Raw genomic sequence first — 23,087 nt, 5'->3', positions numbered from 1 at the left:
TATTCCTAAATGTATTTTAAAAACACTCTAAAGTTAAAACAATGTTATTGATAATATTATATAACCAATAATTATTTTCATGTTTTATTTACTAGTTATCAATGATCATTTTGTTTTCAAATGCAGCGGTTCACTGGGAATTATTTAAATTGGAACCTTTGAAATACGTTATTGAATTATTAAGAATATTTTTCTCTTAATTTCTCTTTAAAAAAGTCTTAATTTGCACACACACAGGCCTATGCAATACCCTTAATTTTTTCTATCAAGCCCCTGCATTCAAAATAAATGGCCACACTATTCCAGGTGTTTTCCTCCTCATTACAAATGTATACTGGATGAATTTACTTTAGATTTTAGTTAGGTCAACCTACACAACTAAAACATTGATTGGCCATTTGTGGGAAGATTTGGGTCTTTTTAGAAATTAAACCAGAATTATCAACATGAGAACGCTTTGGTGTTATTACAACAATGAAGTGTATGTGAACCTTTGTGAGAGAGATGAATATTTCTTTTATATTACGTATTATACTACATACAATAACAAAGTGTAAAGTGCTCCAAGAAATAATTCGATATCAAATACACACTATTGAACTGTATTGCGTGCTTATATTGAAATGATTTTATAAGTAATTATTAATAAGTAATATAATATATACCTATTCTAATAAAAAAACAAAACAACATTTAGGCCTACATGCAGTAGAATGTAAATATGCTGTTTGTTTTCTTGTAACAATGCTGAAATTCCCATGAAATTTTCAGAAAATGTCAGATTTCATGTACTTAAGTACCGGTGTATATAATTAATTTCTCCAAATAGAATTATTGCATTTCACTAGTAGACTTTTTTTTTCTACACTTTCCCTTCTCTGGACTGAGGTGGTTATGATAATTAGATGGGCGGGGCTTGTGACTGCACTATGCGGAAGTGAGTGATAGGGGTCCGTACGGCGGAGGAATACACCGATGTATATAGAACCGGATCACCTTCAATACTCTGCGAGCTACAGTGGCACGGTGGAGCTTTCAACTTAGAGCGGAGCATCGCTGCAGTCTAGTGTAGATTTACAAACCTAGCCTACTCTCCAACCTCAGATATGGTACGTATAGGCTTTTGTCATACACTACTCGTTTATGAAACAGTGTTAATCTTTCATGTATTTAACGCTTTCCGATTAACATGCAGAAAACACTAACCACCTGCTTGCTTGCTTGCCACTGCTGCGTTTTGCGCTCGTGCAAAATCAAATTTAATTTCATATGCATTAGAATATATTCTGTATTTCAGAGCACTTCGCAAGAGATGGTTGTGACTGTTTATTATTTTGAACGTGTTGCAGTGTTATTGATGTCATAGTGCGGCAGGAAATGTGACATATGCGTTTTATTATGGTGTGATGTGCTGGACAGCAGCAGACTGATGATCAGTGCCCACCTCCTATTAAATAAAAACTAATTATGCTTGCCTTCATATTTGGCATGTATGAGACAATATTTGCTTTGCTTTTGCAAATGATTTTTACTACAGATTTGACAGTCCCTGGACAAATCAGGCCAGTCTTAATAGAGAGCATGGATATACCTTAAATGATTAACGTTAATTCTCCTTAAAAATGTCAATTAAATCATCATTTACTCGTCCTTGTGTCGTTACAATGCAAACCGTATGACTTTACTTCTTACCTGTAGCACAAAAGGAGATATTAGAATGACTGCCTCCGTCGCCATTCACTTTCATTGTGTTGAAAAAGATGTAATGAAAGTGAACGGTGATTGGGGCTGCCATCATCTCCTATTGTGTTCCACAGAAGAGAAGTCGTTATAAATTATTGCAAAAAGTTCAATATTTGGTTGAAATATTTCTTTAAATGTTCAATGTAATGAAATGAACGAGAGCAGTTGTCATGCGCCTAGTGTTGGCTGTAGATGGTCATTGTTTAATTTTTTAAGGCATCATGCATATGGAATTCATCTTTGCTCCTTTTTTATTGAGCTTTTTATTATTAAAGTCTGCATAACTTTCAAATCTGTCAAAATAAGCAGGGCTAGAATTGCACATTGGCTTTATTCATTGGTTTAGGTTGGCAGAACTTAGCACAAACAAATGATTCATTTTGTGCTGTATTAACGTAATGCAACAGGTCTGTTTGTTATCTGAGTTTTGGACTTTTTGTACACCGTATTTTTACAAGAGCTCGAAATGCAGTTTATAACTCGTATGGCTGTATACCAAATGAGAAAATAAACAAACCTTTGTTTAAATGGTGCATTTTAGCTCAAGAAAGCAAACATTGTTTGTGAAGCATGGAAAGAATGTCCCGAGTGAGTTCAACAAAAGTCAATACTGACTGAATGAGTCCATTCAAACTGTTCTGTTTCAGCTTCTCCACAGCATGCTGCCAGAAGGCTCAGTGTTAAAAAATAAAAATAAAACTAGATTCTGGGTGCTATTTAACCCTGTGCTGTTTATTGAGAATTATCTCAGTTCTTCTTTTGAACAATGAATGGTTAGTGTCCGTTTCCTCCCTAGTTACGTCTTTCAGACCCTGTTGCAGCTCTAATTTCATTGTGCTGCCTCTACAGGCAACAGTGCCATTAAATTCATTGGGTACTTGTGGGGAAAATAATCTTTTTAATCTTATTGTAAAACAGTCTAGAAACAGTTTGTGCTTCTTTATATTCTTTGGGGTGTACCTCTTGAATGCTAGAACAATAACTACAGTCTTTTACTGTGTATGAGAGCTAACCAGCCATCCAGTGTTCGGTACTGAATTAAAACCCCAACACGCTTATCCTAAAGAATTTATTGGGAAACCTTGTAACTAAAATGGACAGATTAGCATTAAAACTATGGCTTCAGGGCTTGCTGTCTTGTGTGGCTCATAAGGAAGTCACCTTTTACAGTTGTGGTCGTGAGTTTATATTAAGCCATCTTCCTGTCTTAGGTCCTGAGTTGTGTCTGGGTATATTGGTATTTGTTTAGTGACAGTTACTGGAACTAGACTCTGTAGAGCATCAGTGTGGTGGCGTGATGGTTCGGGGCCTCGGGGACTCCCATTTACATGGTGTGAAAGTGGCAATACCACACTCATTATCGTACACTGCGCATCCTGAGCGTCAGGCCAGCCTTTTCTCAGCTGCTCCTGCCGCTTGGCGGCTAATAAATCAAGGCCAGATTCCAGGCAACGTTGCGCAGCGTTTCAAATCCCGGCCAAATTCCTGGCAGTGGTGTGCAATGTTTGAAGCCTTGCTGGATGGCAGATAGCCTGGAAGGTTTCCAATAGAGGTGCAGGATCTTGTTCTCCCCTCCCATCAGCTTGAGAGAAGAAATTATCCTTTATGGGCAGGGCCAATGGGGAATCTGTAGACATGCATATTCTGGGTGGAAATCTGCATAAGAGTTCTACACTTTTGTTGGTCGCTGAAAGCTTCAAGTTGTTAATGTTTATTAGATGAACACTAATGTGGGTATTGTTACAGATATCCTTATTAGTTTTGATTAAATGTGACTTGATTCAGAATAATTTGGGTATATTTAAATATAATGTGCATTTCCTCTCTAATAATGCTATAAATTGTGCGCAATGCTGGGCAATGAAGTTGTCCAAGTGCCAGACGAGTTTCAATCCCCACCCTCCAGCAACTAGGGCTGCCAAAATGGCTGAAAAACTAAATTCAATTTGTTTATTTTTTTACTTGTAGGCTAGTATTACTAATATTTGAATTCTGTTAAATTTTAAGGTATCACTTCAGTTAAGAGAGGGGCGGGGTAGCTTTTGTTTCGTTTCCTAAGTCGACAAGAGGGTACAATGAGCAAAATAGGAATGCACCGCATTAAATTGTTTATTCAAAGCAATGAAATAATGACTGTAATGACGGATAATGTTTAAGCTAGCTTTAATGAATAAAATATAATTTTGTTAATTAGATAAACAATTATGAACAAAACAGCATTAGTTTATGCAGTTTAATGCAAAGAGCCAAAGCGTCAATCACAGCGTACTTTTTGCGTTTAAAAACAAGAGTGGAATGGGTAAAAAAAACCCCACAAAGCCTTGAGACGCATTTTAAAAGTTGAACTTCTTTTAACTTTACATGTCTTTCTAAACATATGGGCCTCTTGTGCGAGACACCAGTGCAGCGGTCAAAGATGTCAGTCCAGCGCATGTTTACACAGAAAACAATGGAAAAGCAGTGCAGAAAAACAGTTCTGGGTGAACGACTTGGTTACGGTTTTGTCATAACCATGATCATTGAGATGCATTGAGCTTCTCTATTTCTGCAATGTTTTGATTGAACAGCACAGCAGTGCCACATTTAGTGGGTACAACTGGGTTGGCTAACAAAAACATTAAAACACAAAAACAACTTGCATTATCGCATCTCATGCGCCATTGAGAAGGCTTTCTGACGCACCTAAAATTCAAATATGACATTTTTGCATTTGACCGTGGAAACAATTGCAGCAATGACCAAACAAGTAAAGTCCAGTCAATTTCCAATAGATAAAATCAAGTCCAACCTACGTTATTTTATCACTTAACAAGCCGTATTGATAATACGTTACGATAGGGAATAAAAGACGATTACATTTTTTTTACTGGTTGACTTTAAGATAATTGCCTCAAGAATATGAATTAAAGCTCGCAGAGCTTTGCAGGAATACTGTTGGTGCAACCAATGATGGAGAGGAATCATCACTCTTGCACATTTTACAACTTTTGACAGCAAAGTTTGTTGTTAATGTCTTCATAAAATGGAAATTCATTCTTTATTTTATAAATGCATTTTATAGAACATTTTTCTTTTTCCGATCATTTTCAACCCTAATGTTAGTCACAATAAAGAAGAAAAGATGTGTTGTTACAACTTGCATCAGTTACATTGCAACTTTCTTAGTCAAGGTTTTAAGGGTAGAGGATGTATGTTCATATTTAGGTTATATTTCAAGGGAGTTAAGGACAGCACACTAATTGGAACAACATGTGCCAAGATCCCTTGCACAACAGCATAGTCATAATAGGGCAAGAAGAGACCTTTGTAACTCTCCAGGTCATAGTTTGTCCCTACCTGATTTTGAACTCAAAATTTTCCTGCTAGCACCCCAAATCCTTAACCCTCATGCTAACAGGACCCTTAGGGAGAGACTGGGTGAGAAAAATACATTTGATCACAATCACATTAAGACAAATGAGACAATGCATCCACGCAGGGAAAGGTAAAACCTGCCATTGTGTTCACAGACGAAGAGGTGTTGGCACAATCAGCAGGTGTGTGATGCCACTCAGATGGTCAAAGAGATATAAATGTAAACCCACGACTGGCTGTAAACTGAGATGACCTCAGGAGCAGTTAAAGTGGCGAGCCATTTGATTTTGACCGGCCTTAATACCCTTCTTTGATTTAGCTGTCACTCAGTGTACCTACCGGTCTATCTCTGAATACTTTGCTTTAGTAACCTGATGGGACACCCATTTGACTAATCTCAAATAATGTAAATGATCCCTGACCCTCGGCTTTGTAACCGTAGTGAGCTGCTGACATTAAGCTTCTCAAAAAACGGCCCAATATCTTGCTGTACGATACCCAATGCGGCCCAGGAGGTTGGTACAATAACATCGGCCTCAAGGGTCAGGTGATCTCTCTCGGGGTCTGTTGTTCTTCAGGCTGATCAGCCAGAGTCACCGCTAAATGCTTCAGGTAACGTCTGCTGAAAGAGACCAGAATGCCTCCAAAGAGACCCATCCTCTACTCTGAGAAGAACTCGGTGTCGTTATCCATGGTCTACGATCTCCTTGACCAGCAGCAGTTCTTTTATAAAGAGCTGATTGAGCTACAGGAGAGAAACTACAAGTCATTCCTGCAGATGCTGGTGGACTCCACCAACAGCCGCATTGACAGCGTGGTGCGAGATGTACAGGATTTGAAGAACTGTCTGCAGCAGTGCAGGGCTGAGTTAGGGGACGTCAGGCGCCAGGGCACACAAAATGCCAAGCGGGCCGGGTGTCTGGCAGAAGAACTGGTGATGGTTCGAGAAGTGGTGGAAGGCCTGACCTCATTGAAGAGCTCTAATGTTGAGGTCAAACCCAGGAAAGCACCAGTAAAAATGGACAGGCAAGATGTAAAGACAACTGATGGCTGGAAAAACGAACCCAAAGCAAAGAGGCTGGTGGCTGACCTGACCGATATTCGGTTTGATGGCATTAAGGTTGCATTAGCATTAAGACACTTTTTCTTTTTGTCTCTGAATACATTTAGCTGTTTTTGTTGTGGCCTTTAAGGAGATATATATTCACCATTAGTTTTTGAATTGGTGGTCAAAGTAGTATTTTGTCTTGTATGCTGGAATTGATTGGTTAATTTGGGACCTTGGGTTTTTAAGTGGAAGCTTTGGGTGTCAATATCAGGAAGTGACGGCAGATGAAGTAGAAACTTTATGAATAACATTTATAGTGCTGCAGTATTTATTTCTGGTCGAGCTCTTCCTCTTTTTCATATTTTAGACTGTGGGTGTTCAATGATTTTATCTTGCTTTGGCGACTTTTTCTTGATGACAGGACATCTGTGCCTTTAGGGTTTGCTCAGTTCCACAGTAAAGTGTACAATAAAAATAAAATGAGTTATGTTTTTGACATCCGTTATCTAATCACTTTTTTTTCTTCTCTGTTTCCAGGCTGACCAACTTACCGAGGAGCAAATTGCTGGTAAGCTAATCCATATGCTTGTGTTTTTTACATGGCTTGAAATTACATCAGTGCCGAGGATGAAAATCACATAGTATCTGCTTATAATCAGCACACCTGTGCTTCATTCAGCCAGACACTTAAGGAAAATGTATCTTTCTTGTGAAAATAGTTTTAAATGGGCATATATATGTGGTTTAAATGTTGTTTCCATCATTTCCTTACAGAGTTTAAGGAGGCTTTCTCCTTGTTTGATAAGGATGGTGACGGTACCATCACAACCAAAGAGCTGGGCACAGTGATGCGTTCGCTTGGTCAGAACCCCACGGAGGCCGAACTCCAGGACATGATCAACGAAGTGGACGCTGACGGTGAGTTGGATTCAGTTCAGACATCACAAATCATTGTATCCTATTGCGACAAACAGTAATGCTATCAGGATGTGCTATCGATGCTATTCTACTTGGGCTTTAAGCTAGCCTAGTATTTGTATCAGCGTAGTGTAGTCAGAAAAAAAATTGAACTTTTTTTTAATGTAAACCGATGTCCAATGTCTGACCGCAATTTTAAGGAATTCAAGTAAACATCCAGATATTGAAAAAAAAAAGATTTATTTGGCTTTATTTTCAAATACAGCCGTTCTAGTGCATAGATCTGATATCGACACGCATCTCAATTGTTTATATTTCTTTTAAGACATTACCTAAGGATACATTACCTTTTTATTTTATTTTAAAAATCAAACATTCTTTTCTTCTTTTCATTTTATTATTGACTCACTCATTAAACTTACTCACCCTAACACATACAGAGAATCTCATCTATCGTTCCGGGAACTTCCGGCCTCGTAATGTTGATCTCTGACCTGTATCGTTATCTTGATTTGGAATTAGCTTGTGTGCAAGCAAGCTTTCAAATTGCACCAAATATAATATGCCTGGGATGCCTCTCTTGTTACAGAGCTGATGTAATTAGTGTTCCAGTAGGTTTAGATGTCTTTAGAGTGTCTTTTTGCACTAGTATAGCGTTTTGTTAGATCATGCTGAGCATGTTGGGTTTCTGATATACTGATTATTTGCAGATGGTATTGTGCGGTATGGAGTCGTTTTTATAGGTCAGACAGCAGTAAAGCCCGTTGAATAACAGCGGGTAGTAAAGACCTGATGGAACCCTTTACATAATCCACTTTGGCTGTGGTGGCGATGGAATCGAGAGAGTGTTTATGAAGAGCTCCAGTAAGGAGAACTTGCAGTGTGAAGAAAAACACACACACATACGTAACCACGTGTCTACACCCACATTGTCAGATTACACACGCAGTGTGAGCCCTCTGGGAATGGCTGTAGTGATCATTTTCACACACACATGCACACAGGAGGATGTCATATTTGTTCTGTGTAATGGAAATGTCTCACCTCAGCTTGGTTAAACCGCAAGGGTAGCAAAACACCCATTTCAGCCTGAAAACCCCTGACCTGTTATTTTTCCTGCCTTGTTTAGATTCAATTGTGATGTACCAATATTAAAATCCAGGCTAGAAAGAGTTTATAAATGGCTAATAGTAAAATTCTGCATTATTTTGTCTAAATAAATTGAACATAAAAGTCTATTCACTAAATGCTACAAGTAAATTGAAGCATCACATTATAATGTACAGAATAAAAAATGGAGGTTCATTTTGAGATTGTTAAAGATTACATTTAACTGTGTCATTTAAATGTATTAAACTAGTGTTTTAAACATTAACTTTAAAGGTGCAGTATGTAATATTGATAGCTAGTAGCTAGTGGCTGAAATTGGTACTGCAGTCCAAATTCAAAATATTGGAGAGAGTTGTTTCTTCCGCCTCTCCTCATCAGACTCAACACTCAGGCTGGTTGCCAGATTGAGGACGCGCAACAGGAACGAGCGCAGTTGACAATAGAAAGCGCTGAGCTTTACACTGTAAGTTGATCAGCTAATGTATACGTTTGCAATGTTTTATTGACCATGCTTTTTTAGGTCAGGTAGAACCAGCAAGTTTGCTTGTTGGCTTCCATGGCTGCAATAAGCTGTGTTTTCCACATCTGGCAACCTGGGGTGGCTAAATACTATTGGATAAATTGACTGTCGACAGGATTACACAGACCAAAACAAAAACAGGACACATGGAATGCACATTTCAAAGTAAAATAACTGGTTGTTGTATTAATAATCCTAAATCTCTGCAAACATTGTTATTTTTATACATATCTGTTAACATGTTATTTTTATACGCAAGTACAGTCAAAAAAATTACATGCAGCACCTTTATATGAGCTTAAAGGGTTAGTTCACCCAAAAATGAAAATTAAGTCATTAATTACTCACCCCCATGCTGTACCAACCCCGTAAGACCTTCGTTCGTCTTCGGAACACAAATGAAGATATTTTTGATTAAATTTGAGAGCTGTATAACTACCACATTGGCTCCTAAGGGACTGCCTCTTGACGGCCCAGAAAGTCAATGAAGAAAATGTTTAAATATCCCAAGTGACTACCGTGGCTCAACTATATGTTTATCAAGCGACGCGAATACTTTTTGTGCGAAAAAACAAACAAAAATAACGAGTTTATTCGACTATTTCTTTTCTTCCTTGTAGGCCAGAAACGAGATTTCCTTATAGATTTCCACGACGCATGCGCGAGAATTGCGATCTGAAGTAGTGTAAAGCAGATCGCAATTCTCGCGCATGCGTCGTGGAAATCAATGTGGTAGTTATACAGCTCTCAAATTTAATCAAAAATATCTTCATTTGTGTTCCGAAGACGAACGAAGGTCTTACGGGGTTGGTACAGCATGGGGGTGAGTAATTAATGACTTAATTTTCATTTTTGGGTGAACTAACCCTTTAAGATGACAGATGAGCGTAAGTATTGAGATGTTGTGCATCAATAATTTAATGTTTTATCTATAAGAATATAGATTCCTGATACCGTGCCCGTACGGGGTTTTGTGCGTCCAAGAGAGTGTTGGCTGTGGTTCAACCAGACCCAAACTCACTAAATATGTGCTATTAGACCTCATTACTCCTCAATATGCCATGTTTACTGCCCGCTTACTTTTTCTTGCATTCTGCTTCCTGGATGCATAATCTGAGTTATCAAATATCTCGGACCAGATCTGATGATTTCATGGTTTCTTTTCCAGGTAATGGAACCATTGACTTTCCTGAGTTTTTGACAATGATGGCCCGGAAAATGAAAGACACGGACAGCGAGGAGGAGATCCGTGAAGCGTTCCGAGTGTTTGACAAGGTCAGTGCTTACTGAAAACAGGGAAAGATTATGTTTTTACTTCCATGGAAAGAGTGAGGAGGCAGGAAAAAACAAACTAAACTTGGAAAACTAAATAAAAAGCCCATGTTCCACATAAAGCTGGTTTTAAGCGATTCATGGTGCAATCATTTCCACAGTCATACACGTTTTCCGGGACATTTGATTGTCAAACGTTTAATAAAAATCATCACTGGCCTCTTTTGCTTCAATTTGTTGAATGTTACCCTAGTTGCCTTTTTTCCCTCAGCATTACGCCTTCACGATATGTGATTACTGATTTCAAAATCGCCCACTTTGGATTTAGTGCTTTAATATTTTTAAAAGCATGACACGGCTGACTTATTGATCTTATCTATGTCTGTCAGGACGGGAACGGCTACATCAGCGCAGCAGAGCTTCGCCACGTCATGACAAACCTGGGCGAGAAGCTAACGGATGAGGAGGTGGATGAAATGATCAGAGAAGCTGACATCGATGGTGACGGCCAGGTCAATTACGAAGGTACAACGCAGCTGTGTGCTTTCCAGATTATCTGGAAGGGGTCACGTTTTATGCAGATTAAATATTACTTTTATGAATTGCCAATTCAATTACAAATATTGTATTTTGGATTTGGATGCCCCACGGTTATTTGCGTGTATATTACCTACCTTGTGGGTTTTGTTCTTTGAGTTGTTGTTGTGATTTTATGACTGTCTGATGTCCACTTCTCTTTCTGTCCACAGAATTTGTACAAATGATGACGGCAAAGTGAAGCTCTTCTGTTCTCTCCTGACCTCTTTAGAAGACAAAAAAAATCAGTCAAATGTTTTACTTACCTCTTACGCAAAAATATTCATTTATTCATACTGTTTCTGTATAGAAAAAACTGAATGTTAAAAAACAAAAATGTCCATATATAGAAAAAAATATATATTAAAAAAAAAAAAAAAACCCAAAAAATGACAAACAAACATAAATGACCTGCATGTACTGGTTAGTGGTCCTGTTCCCAAAGAACTGCTTAGACATCTACAAAAAAATCAATCAATTAATCCTGATATCAAACCTTCAGAAACTAAAGTAAAAGCATCTGGTGAACTACTTAACTGGTTCCATTTGCTAGTGGCGATGTTTGGGCTGGCCAATCGTCTTCTACTTCCTGTTTCTGTTCTACATGCATGCAGCTTGAGTCTGGAGCCGCTATTGGGGCGGAAACCTCAGCGATGTCTGTCGGAGTGTTCAGGGGGTGAATTTAAAAGAGGGTTTAATATTGTTGGGGGGAGGTGGGATTGGGTGGCGGGCGGGTTTTCAGAATCTGCATAGAGGACGAATGAATGGGACCTTTGCAGTTTGCTTCAATAACTAAATAAAGAGATATTTTTAAGAAAAATGAGCAGTTAAGAGATTTTAAAATATGTTTGGCATGTCAAGATATTTGGAGTTTTGTTTCTTTGTGCATTGTGCCCGAATAGTAGGGGCGTTTAGCGGGAGGGAGTGGCTTTGGAGTTTCAGGGGGCGTGACCTTTCACCTTACGTGAAAGCGTTTTTGGGGTAAGGGCAATGGTGACCGTACCATAAATGTTTTATCTTTAGTTTTTCTCTGGGCTCTGACTGTGAGCGTGTCGATTACTCTGGAAAGTACAAAAGAGGGCTTTGGCTGCCAGGGGTTTGTTTTTCGACTGCCCACCTTCAGTTCTGTTTATGTTCATTCCAAGTTGTATATGCTTGTCTTTTGATTTTTTTTTCTTTTCTTTTTTTTTTCAATAAAAGAACATGAACTCAAAGCTCTCAACCTTGTTTGTCCTTTTTGTCATTCTCCATTGGAACGAACATTTAGGAAAGCTTTTGCAGCCAGCCTACAGAAATTGCCATGGCAACCGCTCTCTTTTTCTGTATGTCTCCGTATATATGTGTCATGTTGCATGAGCACTGATCTATCCAAGCCCTGGCTGTCTTTGGGGATTTTAGGGGTTGCCTGGCAACCTGGATCTATGGCTCTGGTGGATGAGGGAGATATCAAAAACCACGTGGGAGCTGGAGAAGAGACTCTGGAGAGATTGTGAGTGTGTGCGTAAGGCTATAGCTGATTAGATCCACCTCCTGTAATCAGGCAGAGTTTATCCCTGCAGCAGATCTACAGTATGTTCCTTCATTATTGGAATTATTCATTTGCATTTTTCCAATCGAAGCTTTACCCCATCTTTTTCATCAGATGCGCTGAGTGTTTTTTGCACACAATTTTCAGACATGCTCTTAATTTACTGCTATTTAAAGACTGAGCTCAGTGACCGTGTGCTTGGGGTGTGTGGAGATGATTGTGCATCTACTATGTGCTCAGCAGTGAGAAACAGGATACAGTGACAGGCGTGTGGGAGGAGAGAGAGAGTGCTAACAGCCCACGTCTATATGCCCTTCTGACTTATGAGCTGCACGTGGCTGGCTACGCGTGTGTATGTGTATTAAATACATTTCTTAATCCAAGACGAATAATCAGAATGGCTAAAAATGTTTGGCTGATATATGCAGAAAATGCCCCTGGTCCCTTCGGTACCTCTCAGATGTGGCAGAATGTCATTTTTGTCATTTGGTTGCTGGCATTGTTTGGTCACACTCCCTCTGTCCTCTCAGAATTTATGGGAAGAATCTAAAAAAATCAAATCAAAAACAGTCAAAATGTCCCACATAAACAGAATGTTTAACAGAGCTCAGTGCACCACACAACGATAAAACACACACGCACACGTTGTACAAAAGTCTGAGACCACATTTAAAAATATGGGATTTTACTTTAGAAACCCTTTAAATAGTTTTTTTTTCAATAATATATATATATATATATATATATATATATATATATATATATATATATATATATATATATATATATATATATAATGAAAACAATAATATATGCCTTCAGAAAGCACCTCAACCAAGCACAGACAGCGAGACACAAATACATTGTTTATTGGGACATATAATGTCCTATATAATGTCCCATGCTTCTATGTAGATGTAAGACGACTATCAGAAGGTTATAGATTCAAAATCCACACTGATGCTGAACTGACACACTGCAGCTTTAACTCATGTTGCTCTAGGGGTTTTAGGGGCTTCAGGCTTACTCATGCATGGGTGAACAGATATCATCAAATGCTTTTGTCCTGTCAGGACCTAGGCTTTCCCCCAGCAGTGCTGAATATATAGTCTCTATCTAGAGAGCCACTTTAAACCGCATGCATAGACGACGCTCTAAAGGCCTGTCATTCACTCATTTACTCGGTATTCACGCAGTGCCAATAAGGTCATCTTATCCTGATGGCTCCCTCTTGACCCCAGAGCCGGCAAATCATCCAACAGAGGATATTTAATTTATAACTGACAGAGGGTTCAGCACCTCCTCTGTAACATTAAAAGCATATACAGTTGTCTGAAAAAAAAACCAAAAAACATAAGTACTGCAGGCTAACAGCTGTCCAGATGTATCTATGAAATGCATCAGGAGCTTTTGTCATCTGTTAACACCCCGACCTGCAAAGAAAAATAATTCAACCATGGGTACATGGAGGTAACCATAGGGGGTCCATAGAAAATATACAGTCAGAAAAAGTATGCTAACATTTCAGACGCACTTAAAAATGCATGATTGTGAGACACACCGGTCTCGAGTCCCACGTAGGACAAACACCAATTACAAGGTCAAAACACGTGAATTTTAATTTCGGCATCTTTAAAGATGATGAAATTAAACAAAGTTTTTAATTCAAAAAGAATGAAAAATGTATTCTGATTGGTCAACGATTGATGAATAGGAGTAGAAACGATCTAAGAAATAAAAATGATCATAGATTTTGGCCCGGGGTGCTTATTTCTCTAGCGAAACTTGGTAACACTGGTTGGATGGTACACACTACAGTCAATTGTTCATTATCACAAAATAAACCCAACCCAGACAGAAACATAGTGTCTGCCCAGATCCGGCCCACATCTGGTATACTTTGATTCCACACAGCCCAGATTGGGCTGACACTATGTTGCTGTTTGGGAATATACACAGTGCTTTATTTTGCAATTTAAGCTGCCGACCGCCTTAAACCTTAGTAAAGTATATCCATGCCGCTCATAAAAAGATCTCTTGTCAACACAGTGACCTTGTGAATCTCCCAAAACCCATGAATATTTACTGAGTGTGTTCCTTTAGCTGTCACGGCACGCGCGTTGCAGGTTCTGCTCTACAGACCATCACTTGAGTTGAATAATTAGTCAGTGCGCAGTGTGCATGAGTGTTTGGCACAACTCCAGAGTGGTCGGGGAAAGCCATGTGTGTTTGTGGTGGGGAAGCCCATATGGTGGAAGAAAAATGCACAGCGGGGGAAATGAGATACGACGAGTGTATAGCAAGTGGGCAGTGGAAGAATGCAGCCATCAGCATTTGAACTGTTCCACCTCGCGCTCGACTGTGTCTGCCTGTGTTTGTGAGGGAGTCCCTGTCCTGCTGCATCGCCGAACAGAGAGAGTGAGGTCATCCTACAGATGGGATGGGGCTTATGGATTGACAGGCTGCTCTGTGGGGTTAAATGATGCTGAAGTGAAACACTGCATTAATATTTCACACACACATACACATTGCAGCAACAGACTGGCCACTGAAAGAATACAGGCTTGCATTACAGTAACACGAGAAACTGAACACAACCACGTAAACACACACTATCAACTAACAAAGGATGGTTTGCCGTTCACACTTCACACACATAGCTACATGGAGTGTTAAGGCTGTGTTGTTGATTGATATTGTAAAATGCATCCACATTTAGGACAGGTCACATTGAACACATTGTAGCCTAGGATCTGAAAATAACTTGGGATGGTGTGAGACAGGCTGATGCCATTGCCATCGCTGATATATCTTCACTCAACCTTTGAAGGCCCGATTTATATATTTTAATTTATAATCAACATTCTGTCATCATTTACTCACCATCACGCCGTTAAAGGTAAAAGGGAAAGAGGTGGTGACTGTCAAGCTCCAGTTATGATAAAAACAAAACACAGTAAGACTATCTGAAAACTAATTCTAATTATTTGTGCGCTGCAGTTTTAAAAGGGTGATGAACTGAGAAATCAAATTTTCCTTGACCTTTTGACATCTAAGGGGGCATCATATAAGAATATCCTGTAAGTTTCAGAACTGAAAACGTCCTTGTTAGTCCAATAAAAGCTTTTATTGACACCAGGCTCAGCAAACGACTCGTTTTTCAAAGTGGGGAACTATGATTTCAAAGAGGATAAAACACCACCCCCCAGAAGAAGAAGATCAACACGGCTGGTTTAGCTTTACAACATTGGACGTTTTCAAAACAATTTCCCCCAAGTGCATCGACGGGTGAGTTGAAACTCATTATAATATGCAAAACTGTTATCCACTCACAGCAGTGGGCGTTTACTTCCAAGTCTTCAGTGCGAAATGCCCATAAAACCGAGCGTTTTTCAATAGGCTAAAAACTAGGGTAGAAAAATAGCCTATTACTTATTCATTTTGATGTTTTTGAATGCAAAAACCAAGCGAACATCATAAATTGACCTCAGACAACAATATAATAAAATTTAAAAAGCCAGTTCATGACCCCTTTAAACTTCTAAAGCCAAAACTGTTCTCTACCATTACACTCAAAATAAAATTCGAGTTACATTCAAATGTAGCCTTGGCCTAGTCTACTGGTATAAATATTATTACACAACTAAGTGCAAATAAAAGTGGTCTTGGGTGAATAAAATACTGGTGCATTCAGTGTTTAAAGATTGATCCGATAAATTTCTTCTGATGACCAGTTCTCCATGGAGTCTTCATGTCCCCCAGGACTACAGCTCAGTGTCTCTTTGATCTATTCTCCCCATATTCAGCTCAAGTGGCCCTTGCCAGGATGTATTCTTGTGTCAGTCTAAGTGCATTTCTCTGCTTGGTTGCTCACTTGGGCCTTTATTCCTGCCACTTTGTAAAGCTGCTTGGAGACAATCGCCACTGTTATGTGTGCTATAAATAAAGTTAATTAACTTGAATTGAATTTTCTCTTTTTTTAAACAGAGTACTGCGAGTTCTTCCCATAATACCCCCCCACTCCCCCTCTCTCACTGGGTGTTCCTGCTATGTCCATCTCTTTCCCTAGTCTCCATCTGTTCCTTCTCCTCCCACGCTCCCAGGCGAGGGATGGATGGATGGATGGATGAGGAGACTGTGAGGGTTTCGGTATGTTTGTGTTGGAAGGACGTGCTGATTGGACAGTCATCTGCTGTTACAAGTTTTCTAAAGACTGGAGACCCCTGTGGGAAATACATAATTTGTACCACCTTGTGTCAGTCTTGATTAACTTCAGAGTGGAACAGCAGGAAGAAACCATTGGGGGGAAAATATCGCCACAAAGATGGCAATATCCGAAATCCTTCTCCTTGTGGGGACATTTTTTGTTTCCCACAAGGAAAGCTTATAAGCATATACAAACATAAACTTCCATATGGAAGTCAATGGGACCAGAAACTGTCTGGTTACTGATATTCTTCTAAATATCAGAAAATCGACTAAATGGATTCGAAAACGGTAAAACTCAACTGTTTAACTCTGGGGGAGTTGTAAAATGAGCCTATTTCTAAAAAAAGTGGAGTATCCCTTTAAGAAATCTGGCGCTGACAAAAATAATAATTTTTCCAACTTTTGTCTAATTTCTAATTTACTATACCTATCAAAATATTGGAAAATATTGCATCAATACCATTTCTCATCATTTTTTTAGATAAAATAAACTATATTAATATTACCAGTGTCCCTATCACTTGGTTTAGACCCTATTTCTCTGGTCGCACTTAATTGGTCCAACTTAATTTCATATTCCTCATTTATTACAACTGTCTTTTCTTTGTTATCTACCTATCACCCCTAGATCATATTTTTATGGAATCTGGTATTCATTTCCACTGCTATGTGGATGACTCTCAGCTCTATTTGTCCTCCGAGCCTAATTGTACTCTTCTTTCTTTTTCCCTCGTGGATGGTTTAGATGAGATCAAATCCTGGTTCTCGTGCAATTTTCTCAAGCTAAATACCGATAAAAACTGATGTTCTTTTTGTATCGGTTTACATTTTGCTGGGCATTGCTAAATGTTTGCTAGGATGATCTGTGTGGTTGCTATAGGGCATATTATGGGTGGTTTCTAAGGCATTACTAAGTGTTAGGGTATTGTGGGTGGTTGCTAGGGTGTTGCTAAGTTGCTCTCTAGCATTGCTTAGCGTTTCTTGTTTTGTTTTTGTTTTTTTTGGGGGGGGGGGGGGGGGGGGTTGCTAGGGTATTGCTAAGTGTATTACTGAGGATTTTTTAATGATAGCCTGGACTTGTTTGTTGGATGAGTTAAAACCTGTGTAATTTTTGTTGGTACTAAATCCATTTGGAAAAAAATTGACAGCTTTTCACTTATTATTGATAATTCCATAATGTCCATGTCTACTCGGTTGAAGAGTTTGGATGTCATCTTTGATAGTAGCTTGTAATGTATGCCATTGAAAATCTCTGAAATGATGCTTGATACCTAAATATGATATAGCAATACATTTGGTTATGGCCAGTTAGAACTGCGAAACTGAACCAAACACAAGACACATAGACCTGAGTGAAGGGTCACGACCCCTGAGAATGCTCAACGTGTGACACTGACACCAAGAACTTTCATGCTACAAAACAATGAACAACATTTCTACGTCCCTCTCTCACATATACTGACTAATCTGCTGGTGATAGATGACACATTGCTATCAACACTTTAAGTCTGTGAAACAGCAGGAGTCACGGCTAGAGGTGTCACCTTACACAGTTTCACTAGCTCACAAACTTTCATTAAGATGCATTTTTCCTGCATGTCCAAACGGCAGTGCAAACTATGGGTACATTATGTGAAGCTAATGTTGTTTGGTCAAATGACAGTAAAAGTCCTTGTGCAATGTCAACACCCCTCACTGGGATAATCACCAGCGAACATGTGGTTGGGCATGTGAGCGGAGGGCATATGAATCCTTGGGCGATCACTATTGCAGATTTTGTGGAGAAATAACTGAATGTGTCAGAGTATTTACACCAAAATAAGTGGTTATCAATTAAAAAAAATAAAGTCTGGTGTTCCACAGAATAAATAAAGCCATATGTGTTTGAAACATGTTAATTTTGACGGGACACAAATTAATTTTCGATTGAACTATCCTTTAAATGCTTCTAATGGTTCTGTATATGCCCTGACAGGACATCCTCCTGAATGCCATAGACAAATTTACCCATTGCTGTGTGAGAATGTGAGCTCACCCTATAAAAAAACTCTCTGGAGTCTCTCGTATTGATTCGGTGTTCTCTGATGTGAGAATTGAGCTGGGTTCCCAATCAATGACAGGATCAGAGCAGTAATACCAATGAAACACAAGCCACCGTCCAGAGAGAACAGAGAGAGAGACCACTGCAGAGTTGAGATTTCTATATCACATAAATTAAATGTATTTAAAATCAGTAGATATTCACAATTTCTAAATACTTTCACTGAACATTTACAGTACATTTTACCTTATATTAAATCATCACCGCAAAACTTGCTGCCACACTGCAAGGTGTTCTGGGTGGTCACCTAAGGAGTTGCTAGGGTCTTCAGAGAAGTTTTTAGCTAAAGTGTTTGGTATGGGTGTGGGCTGTGTTACAATTGTTTGTTAGGGTATTTAGGGTGGTTGGAATGTTATTGCTAAGTGTTTGCAAGGATGATCTGTATGGTTGCTATAGGGTGGCATATTATGGGTGGTTTCTAAGGCATTACTTTTAGGGTATTGTGGGTGGTTGCTAGGGTGTTGCTAAGTATTCTGGTATTTCGAATGATTGCCAAATCATTGCTATTTAAGTATTTCCAACGGGTATTGTTTGGATGCTAGGATGATGCTAATTATTTGTTAGGGTATTTTTATTGGTTGCCAGGTCATTTCTGATCTTTGTGGTTGATAGGGCAATGCTAAGTGGTATTTTGAATAATTGCTAGGGTGATGCTAAGGGTTTGTTAGGGTATTGTGATTGGTTAGTTGCTAGGTGCTGTCAAGTGTTTGTTAGGGTATTGTGTGTGGTTGCTAAGGTGTTGCTAAGTATTAGGGTATTTTGAATGATTGCTAGGGTGTTGCTTAGTGTATTACTGAGGATTTTTTTAATGATAGCTAGGACTTTGGAAATGTTTGTCAGGGATAGAGTTACAGACTGAAGTATAGGGTTAGGGATGTGACAAACCGCTAACCACAAGTATGCTGCAGTAATAACAGTGACAGTTACCTTAGTAAGCACTTCAAATTCAGTGTTTTGTTTGGGGGCCTATCAGGTACCACATTGTACAATGGTCAGTGAAATACAGCTCTCAATCAAATTTCAGGCCACGTTGATGCTTTGCAACTAAAAATGATAAAAATAAAAAAAACCCTCAGAGAGACAATGTTCAGGACTAGTTTTTAGTGTTTACTGAAGCCAGGGGAATAATGCTGTCACTGAGGGCTCATTAGGGTTCAACATTCTCCTGACCCAGATCAAAGATCCAGCATTGGGCCGTATTGGGGCTGTTTATAATGTTCACCACTTTACAGCAGGAATGAAGCAAAGAAGAGGTCTCAAGAGGCATAAACATTTTGGCAGACACAAAAACTTTTTAATAATGACCAAATTCTTGCTGAAGCTCTTTTTACGTCCTAGTTTGCTCCTGGGAGTGCAGCCTGTCCCACAAAGCAAGCGGCAAACACTCATTAGTTTAAGGCAGGCCTGTAAGTGCATTAAATAATTTACCTTATACATTTCCCACCTCAGATCCTTCTTTCTCCCTCACTCCTTTTTTATTAGGCCACATCATTCATTCGATAGTTTTCAGAGGCAGCTGCCCTTGTCTTTTCTCTGTATTTTTTTTTCTGCTTCTGAGCTTTTGGACCTTCATCAATCTTTGAGAGCTTTTTAAGGTATTCATCCGTACCACAAGTCAGGGGAACAGTGGGCTCATTTAACATGCATGAGATGATGTCAGGAGCGCATGTAAGGAAACGTGAGTGCCATGAAAAGAAATATAAAATGAAAAGAAATATAACTGGAAAAGCAGGGGCTGAAACATACTCTTAGCTTTTCATGTCAATGCAAAGACGAGTTTGATTAAACGTCATAATGTTTTGATATGTTTCAGAATGCAAGTCATAACGCAATAAGGGCTACATTCTACGAAATCAAGTTTTATTTAACGAAGTTTGGGAGGAGCACGTTCAGGTAATCAACCAATCAGCGCAAGAAGAAACTAGTATATAGCCACCTCTCACCTCTGTCCCACAACAGATGGGCCGGGTGAAGGGCAACATTTCCATTGCAAAATTTATAAACACCCATCAGTTTGAAAACACACACAAATTTAGAAGCCCCATACTCTTCAGGTCAGATAAGTCAGAGCCCATACTCTTCAGGTCAGCCAAGTTAACGCTATGACAGAGTAAGAGTAAGGAGTGAAAATTTCACATTTACCATTGTTGTGAAATTTTGCAGGCTAAATCCAGTCATTTCAATAGGAACGATCAGGAATTTCACATGAGGGGCGAAATATTTACAAACACAGATTTCCCTTCAGCTTCCGTTTTTCATGGAAATTTGCAGTGTTGACCAAAAGAAAGATGCTGAGATTGAGAGTGACATTTGTGTGAGCTGTGCTTAATATAATATTCACAATCGACAAGGACCTTTTTTGCCTGTGGAAGTTTGTTAATGTGAGTGCACCTTCAGACTGTTACGTATTTGTAGATAGTTACCTGAATAATACACCCAGTTTACCAGCGCAGACATGAAGGCATCACTATCTCCCCTTGAGGACAGACTGTGGTTAGTCCTATTTCCAATCACCTAAAATAAGAAATAGTGACATTTTGCAGTTGCAACTATGAAAAATAGACACAATTGCGAGATATAAATATGCAATTTGTATAAAATAGTCACAATTAGGAGAACATTTGGTAGCACTTTATTTTAGTCCTGTTCCCCATGTACAAATTAAGTACCTCAAGGGCATCCAAGATGTAGGTGTCTTTGTTTCCACAGCATTTTCAATTTTGACATTTTTTGGTCAAACCATTGTTGTCTGTCAGTCAGAAACTGGAGGTTATGGGGTCCTCCCTCAGTTCACCTCAAAGAGCATGCAGTGCACAGAGAAGTTAAAATTAAACATGATTTAATGACTCGTGAATGTGAATGTACACACTGATGGACTGAGACACGAAACAAGCGGTTTGTGTGAGAAAACGAACAGTATTTGTATAGTTTTTACCTCTTGTTAACAGCCGCCGAACTGATCTGAATCAGATGTCCAACTGAACCGAACTGAACCGTAGACGTTACGCCGGAAGTGATCTCTCGCGCGTCTATGTAACGTCACGCATTGTTTACACGGAGATTTCGGAAGTTACGGGAAATCGCAATGGAAGACGATTTCGATATATCTATTATGTTTAGTGAAAGGTAAAACTTCCGAAATCTCTGTGTAAACAATGCGTGACGTCACAGTTATTTTGGGTGGAATTTTCTAAGTTTATTAAAGGCAATGTGCTTCCAGGTTTTTCATTGCTCTTTAAGGATGTACTGTTGGCTTCTTTAATATACAAAAAGCTAAATTTAATGAGTATTTTATTATGAATTTGTTGTTCTTCCTTGCAAAATTTCACATTCACCGTAGTAAATTTACACAGCAGAATCCTTTTTAGAGGTTCAGCAATACATCCGAAGTATTTCATCATCCAAGAATCTTAAAGCTCTTAAGACCATAAACTTGTTAGATTTTTTAAATTTATTTTATTAATGCATTCTGTTCTGTTTTATTTTTTATTTTTTGTGTAGTATGAGTATACATAAATGCTATATGCATATGTGCTCTATTGCTTTCATTATTTTTCCTGTGTGCAATTTGTATATTGTTGTAATCTACTTGTATTTTTGATACCTTGGCATTAATAAAAAAACAAAACAATGTGTGACATAGACGCGCGAGAGATCACTTCCGGCGTAACGTCTGGAGACGGTTCAGTTCGGTTCAGTTGGACATCTAATTCAGATCAGTTCGACGGCTGTTAACAAGAGGTAAAAACTAATTAATTTTATAGACAACAACGGTTTGACCAAAAAATGTCAAAATTGAAAATGCTGTGGAAACAAAGACACCTACATATTGGATGCCCTTGAGGTAAGCTAAAACATATCAAAAATTAATTTCAAAGTGAACTATCCCTTTAAGTAATAACTGGGTACTAACCCTGAATCTACTCCTAAACTTAAACAATATACCTACCCAGTACTTGTAAGTACACTACAAGTACACCTACCTATAAAATAAAGTGCAACCAAAAATTCTCTGACAGTCAAATCGATATTAGCTGTCCTAAAATAAAGGAATAACAAAACAAAACAGACTTTTCACAATCAATCATTTATTGACATCATAAAACAGCTTTTCCAGTTGTGTGCTTGGCCCTGTGATTGACATTGCTAAGACTTCAAGTACACGCATACAATCACTTTCTCTCTCTTATGTGGCTGAAAATAATTTTGACCATTATGAAGATAGTTTGCATATCGGAGAGTTCAACGTGTCTGTCTGTAACAGTCCAACTCCCCTCACGTTTGTTTCTCAGGAACACACACCACGCACACACGGAATACATCTTCACCCGTCTAACACATGGCCACTGAGACACAGATAAATAAACATCTAATATAACACATCTCTGATAAATCAACAATATAAATCTTGACCTCTCAATCATGATAAATGTGGAAAAATAAACCAACAAACAAAACAACGTCCAAAACTAGATTTATCTTCTCTTTTAACGAGAACCAAGATAAAATATTTGCTTTTAGAATAGTTGTTCTTTTGGCATCCGTTCCATTTGCTCTAGGTGATTCTTTTGTACATAGAATATATATAAACAATAGAGTGTTTGATCAGAGCGCGGGGACGTAATGTTTCTCTAGGAGTCACAACAAGGTTGGCACACCTGCCCTCAGGAACAACAGCATGGAAACACAATCTATTACACTTGTGCAT

At 38.7% G+C, this 23,087-nt stretch overlaps 1 protein-coding gene and 1 long non-coding RNA gene across 3 annotated transcripts; one reads left to right on the top strand and one right to left on the bottom strand.

Annotated features, from left to right (window-relative positions):
- The first annotated feature begins 957 nt into the window (after positions 1 to 957).
- Positions 958 to 10,948, top strand: calm1a (calmodulin 1a). Its single transcript, XM_039684585.2, has 6 exons — positions 958 to 1,109; positions 6,683 to 6,713; positions 6,920 to 7,063; positions 9,862 to 9,968; positions 10,355 to 10,490; positions 10,715 to 10,948. The coding sequence occupies exons 1-6, from the start codon at positions 1,107 to 1,109 to the stop codon at positions 10,741 to 10,743; spliced, it is 450 nt and encodes a 149-aa protein (XP_039540519.1). The 5' UTR covers positions 958 to 1,106; the 3' UTR covers positions 10,744 to 10,948.
- Positions 10,949 to 12,391: 1,443 nt separating this feature from the next.
- On the bottom strand, positions 12,392 to 21,765 carry LOC148973568 (uncharacterized). 2 transcript variants are annotated; one of them, XR_016146692.1, is made up of 4 exons: positions 21,315 to 21,765; positions 21,049 to 21,173; positions 20,803 to 20,893; positions 12,392 to 12,615 (listed from the first exon to the last, which is right to left on the bottom strand). It is a non-coding gene; the product is annotated as an uncharacterized LOC148973568 (long non-coding RNA). The 2 variants fall into 2 exon arrangements; XR_016146691.1 differs by having other exon boundaries at positions 21,049 to 21,765.
- Positions 21,766 to 23,087: the final 1,322 nt, after the last annotated feature.

The sequence above is a fragment of the Pimephales promelas genome, chromosome 15, assembly GCF_988280905.1.
Source record: "Pimephales promelas chromosome 15, fPimPro1.hap1.1, whole genome shotgun sequence".
Classification (NCBI taxonomy): domain Eukaryota; kingdom Metazoa; phylum Chordata; class Actinopteri; order Cypriniformes; family Leuciscidae; genus Pimephales; species Pimephales promelas.
Note: the sequence above shows the minus strand (reverse complement) of the source record. Positions and strands in the feature narration are given on the sequence as shown.

Bases quoted from the DNA above. Each gene is read 5' to 3' on its own strand.
- calm1a (XM_039684585.2), top strand. The intron at 7,064-9,861 runs GTGAGTTGGATT...TTTCTTTTCCAG, and splicing joins CAACGAAGTGGACGCTGACG to GTAATGGAACCATTGACTTT. The intron at 9,969-10,354 runs GTCAGTGCTTAC...TATGTCTGTCAG, and splicing joins CGTTCCGAGTGTTTGACAAG to GACGGGAACGGCTACATCAG.